The sequence below is a fragment of the Hibiscus syriacus genome, unplaced genomic scaffold, assembly GCF_006381635.1.
Source record: "Hibiscus syriacus cultivar Baekdansim isolate YM2019G1 unplaced genomic scaffold, ASM638163v2 tig00110584_pilon, whole genome shotgun sequence".
In the NCBI taxonomy this organism is placed as follows: Eukaryota; Viridiplantae; Streptophyta; class Magnoliopsida; order Malvales; family Malvaceae; genus Hibiscus; species Hibiscus syriacus.
Genome location: NW_024062792.1, coordinates 1,365,191 through 1,369,320, shown reverse-complemented (window position 1 = coordinate 1,369,320; position 4,130 = coordinate 1,365,191). Strand labels below are relative to the sequence as shown.

The 4,130-nt window shown below is 33.5% G+C and overlaps 1 protein-coding gene across 1 annotated transcript; it reads left to right on the top strand.

Moving 5' to 3' along the window:
• Positions 1-720: 720 nt before the first annotated feature.
• LOC120133624 lies at positions 721-2,837 on the top strand. The gene is made up of 2 exons (XM_039150178.1): positions 721-886; positions 2,397-2,837. The coding sequence occupies exons 1-2, from the start codon at positions 881-883 to the stop codon at positions 2,721-2,723; spliced, it is 333 nt and encodes a 110-aa protein (XP_039006109.1). The 5' UTR covers positions 721-880; the 3' UTR covers positions 2,724-2,837.
• The last annotated feature ends 1,293 nt before the right edge of the window (positions 2,838-4,130 follow it).

Here is a 4,130-nt window from a genome sequence, read left to right as displayed (position 1 = left end):
TGACTTGCGATTTACACATTGGTCCACCCGCAATCGCTCGATTTTGGCATATTAACCGGCGATTCACTGACTACGATAGACGTGATGTGTTTATCCATCGCAGAAAAAAAAAAAAAAAGGTAATGTGTTTTTTGTAATTGTTTTATTTCATGACATATGTTTTCTTTCACCAATTTATTCATACGAGTATCGATTGTTTAAGGTGATTCCTGCTGGATTATGTTGAAGCTTGAAGCCCCTGATATGCTGTACAATTGATTTGGCCAAGACTACAAACTGTACAATACAAATAGCAAGCATTGCAGTAACATCTTACAATTTATGTTTACCAAATTAGGGTGGTTAGGGAAAAGATATTTTTGAGAACATGGAATCAGCTTTATTCTTTTCATTTTAGTAAGTTAATATATCTGATTTATCGTTTCACCATTAAAATAATTTTCGGATAAGGATAAAAGAGAGACACCTCAAGCTCTGCTGGAGCTGACGAAACACCCACCGGTTTCCATTTAGCTTAGCCTGTTGGAATTGTGGTGGCAACTTACTAACAATTTTAACTAATAGTTTCAAATTATTAAAATTTTCATAAATAATTTAATATGAATAAATAAAATGAATTTTGACGTGAATAACTCTAAAATCCCCCGATAACTGATCTCATGTGACTGAGTTTGACGTGAACAAATGAAATGAAATAAATTTAGATGGAAATTGAGAAAAGAAAAACCAACGTTTAAGGTTTGTTTATGATATGCAGGGAGGTTGAGTTATAAATAGAGGATCCAACCCATGTTTGGTTCAACACTATTATTTGTCTCTGTAAAGCTCAATCGATTTAGACTCGAGTAGCTGCTGGTTTGGCTTTGCTTGCTTATCCAAGATGGTGGTACGAATTCTATTTCTAATTCTGTGGCTATTCCGTCTCTGAGTTTTGATTTCAAAATTTGATGTCTTCCTCTTTTTCGATTTTCCAAATGGTTTTTTTGAAAATCCCCACCGCTTCAATTCCACTCTGCTCCATATTTCACACCTGATTGTGTAAATCAGAAAGGCTTCAACTGCAGCTCATAATTGTTTCTCCTTTCCCTTTTCACCTACTAAAAGGAAAATAGATTTTGTTTGGAAGGGTGAAACAAGATTAGATTAGAATCATAAAAATTATTTTTTATAACTTATTTGGTAGAAATTAATTAAAATAAATGAATAATGCAATAGTATAAAATATCAATGTTTTTAAAATTGGACCGGACCTTGAACCGGTGAAGGTACTGTTCACTGGTTCAATCGTGGTTCAACCGGATTCAATCGGATTTTATATAAAATAATATATTTTTTTTAAATTTTACATAATATTCAAAGCAATATTAATATATATATATATAACATTTTTTTAAGTTTACAATATTAAAAGGTATAAAAATATCACAAGTCATAACATATATAAGTTAAAAAACATAAAATCAAGTGAAACAAAATGATTCAAATCAACTACAACATAATATTTAAGGTAAAACATATTAAATAATAAATATAACTATATAACTATAATCAAAAAAATAAATTTGGGGTTTAAAATATAAGAACAAAACAATACCACATTGCTAAGAAACATAGAAGAGCATCCAAACTGACTTCTATAAATACTAGAGGTAATTTGACTTTCAAAATCATGGAGCCTTTTGGTGAGCACAGAGTGAACTATTCTTTCGCTTCAATTGAGCTCGAATTTTAGGCTTCAATCGAGCTTCTAATTTTTTTTGAGTTTGAGCCTATTTGAGTTCAAGTTTTAATATTATATTTCGAGTTCGAGTTGAACTTGATAATTTTTAGCTTGTGAGTTTTTGAGTCGAGTTGAGCTTACTTTTAAAGTTTTCGAGTTCGAGTCGAGCTCAGCAGTACTTGAGTTCGACTCGGCTCGTTTAACAAATGACGTCGTTTGGTTTAATTTTTTTAAAAGAAAAAAAGAGAACCGGCGGTTCACACCGGTTTTACCGGTTTTCAGCTGGTTCACCCCGGTTTTGTCGGTTCTCAGCCGGTTCTTTACCGATTTTGTGCACAGTCGGTTTTGGAAGTTAACCGGATCGGACAGGCCACCGGTTCATGGTTCAATCGGTCGAACCGGCCGGTCCGGTTTTAATAACATTGTAAAATATACATTGAAGTCGTTATTGCTTTATTTAAAGTTTGTTCAATAATTAAATCAAAAGAGTGAGTGATATTAATTTTTAAGTACAATAATTAAATCTCGAATTTCATTTAAAATATTTTGACCTTTTAAATGTAATAGTATAACAAATATACAGTAAAGTCGTTATCGCTTTATTGAACGTTTGTTCATCCAAGTTGCTATCAATTTTGTTTATTTTAATTACTAGTATTTTCTATATTCAAAACAGGATCTTCTTAAAGCCATGAAAGCTGAATTGGAAATAGACATGGAAGCAAGGCTAGCATCTATGGAGAATTCACTCAAAGAGCTTAAGAAAATGATTTCAGACTGTAAAACAAAGGTAAAATTTGTTGATGACCTGGTGAACATGCTCATTAGAGCTGAGCTTGACAATGATCCGAGCATTGACGACGAAATCATGGCCTGGATGGTAGAGGAAGCTACGAGGGCCTTAACCGAAGCGATGAGAGGCTCGGCCTCGTCGGAGCTGCCCTGCCCCACTGCCGCCGGAAATGGTGGAGGGAAAGAGGGCAGTTCGAGCGATGGCGATTGATATCACAGTGGCTCTGCTTTGTTTTCTTGCATTTAATATTCTAATTTTGTCGTATAATAATGTTATCTAGAACCTTTAACTCTATGTGGTATGGTAGAGAAAGGAGTTAGTGTATGGGTGACTCGGTTGGTGAGTCTTACACAACATTCTATAATGTTACATTTTAAAATAAAATTATATTATTTGGATTCTCAACAGTTTATTCATTCTATATTTTTATAAGTTCAAATAATGTTATCTAAAGGTCTTGAGTTCTAATAGTTATGTTTGTAGGATGTATGTGCGTTGTTAATGAGATTAAAAAAGTTATGAACTCATATTATCTTTATCCCCTAGACTATTAAAAAAAAGAATGGTCATAATTGGTTGGATCAGGGTTTGTATTGGGTCTGAATTTTGTTTGGGTTGCTTGGTGGGCCCGATGGCCTTGTGTAATTTTCGATTGGGCCAGACTAAAAATAGTTTCTACATTAGTAGAACATTCTTTTAAAAAAAGGTTTAGAATTAAAGAAACAATTTAAAATTGAAGTTAAAATTTAGAGAGATCCAAACGTTGGGTACTAATTATTAATAATAGAAATTAGTTGTCACGTGAACCATTAAATTTCAAGGGGCACGATAGGGACAGGCGGAAGGGGTAAAACAAAACCTCTATAAATAGCCTACTACTACATTCATCTCCCCTAAATAATATTATAATAGTCTTCAACAAAGAAGTTCAGATTTGTGGAAAAGCAAACCAAAAAGAAAAGAAAAAAGGATGAGATTATGAGTTGTGAAAGGAGGAGTTTATGTTTTAGGGTTTGGAGAAAATCCTTTGTCCCAGTTTCAAATTTGTGAACACCACCTTCTTTTCCCATGATCTACACAAAGCTTTCAGTTATGTAGCTTCCAGCCGCGAGAAGCAAGTATTTAGATTGTGATTTGTGTAACCCCTCATACCGATTTGGGTGGCTCGATCTGATTTGGGGTGTCACATTAGGGCCACCGGAGCGAACCACCATAAAAATCCCGAAAAAATTAAATTTTTTGTTAAAACATGTAAAATCATAAAAAAAATTATAAATACAAAAGTAAAATTTACCAATATTCAGAAATAAAACAGATTCATACTCGTATATAAAATAAAATACAATCTTCATGCCCCTAATCACTTGCACAATACTCTGCAAGCAACATTGGTGGAACTCCTTTACTGATGTCGAAAGCTGAACTGGTTTGATCATTTTAACCTGAAATGGTGAGTAAAAAAGTGAGTTTTGGGAAGCTCAGTAATACAAAACTACCAGATGATGTTGAAGAACATGTAGATAAATGGAAAGCCATAAAATTTCCTTGTTGATTCAGACGTATACAGGTTTTTCAGAATGAGCTGCGGTTCCACTGGTATTTCATCGAGTAAAACTC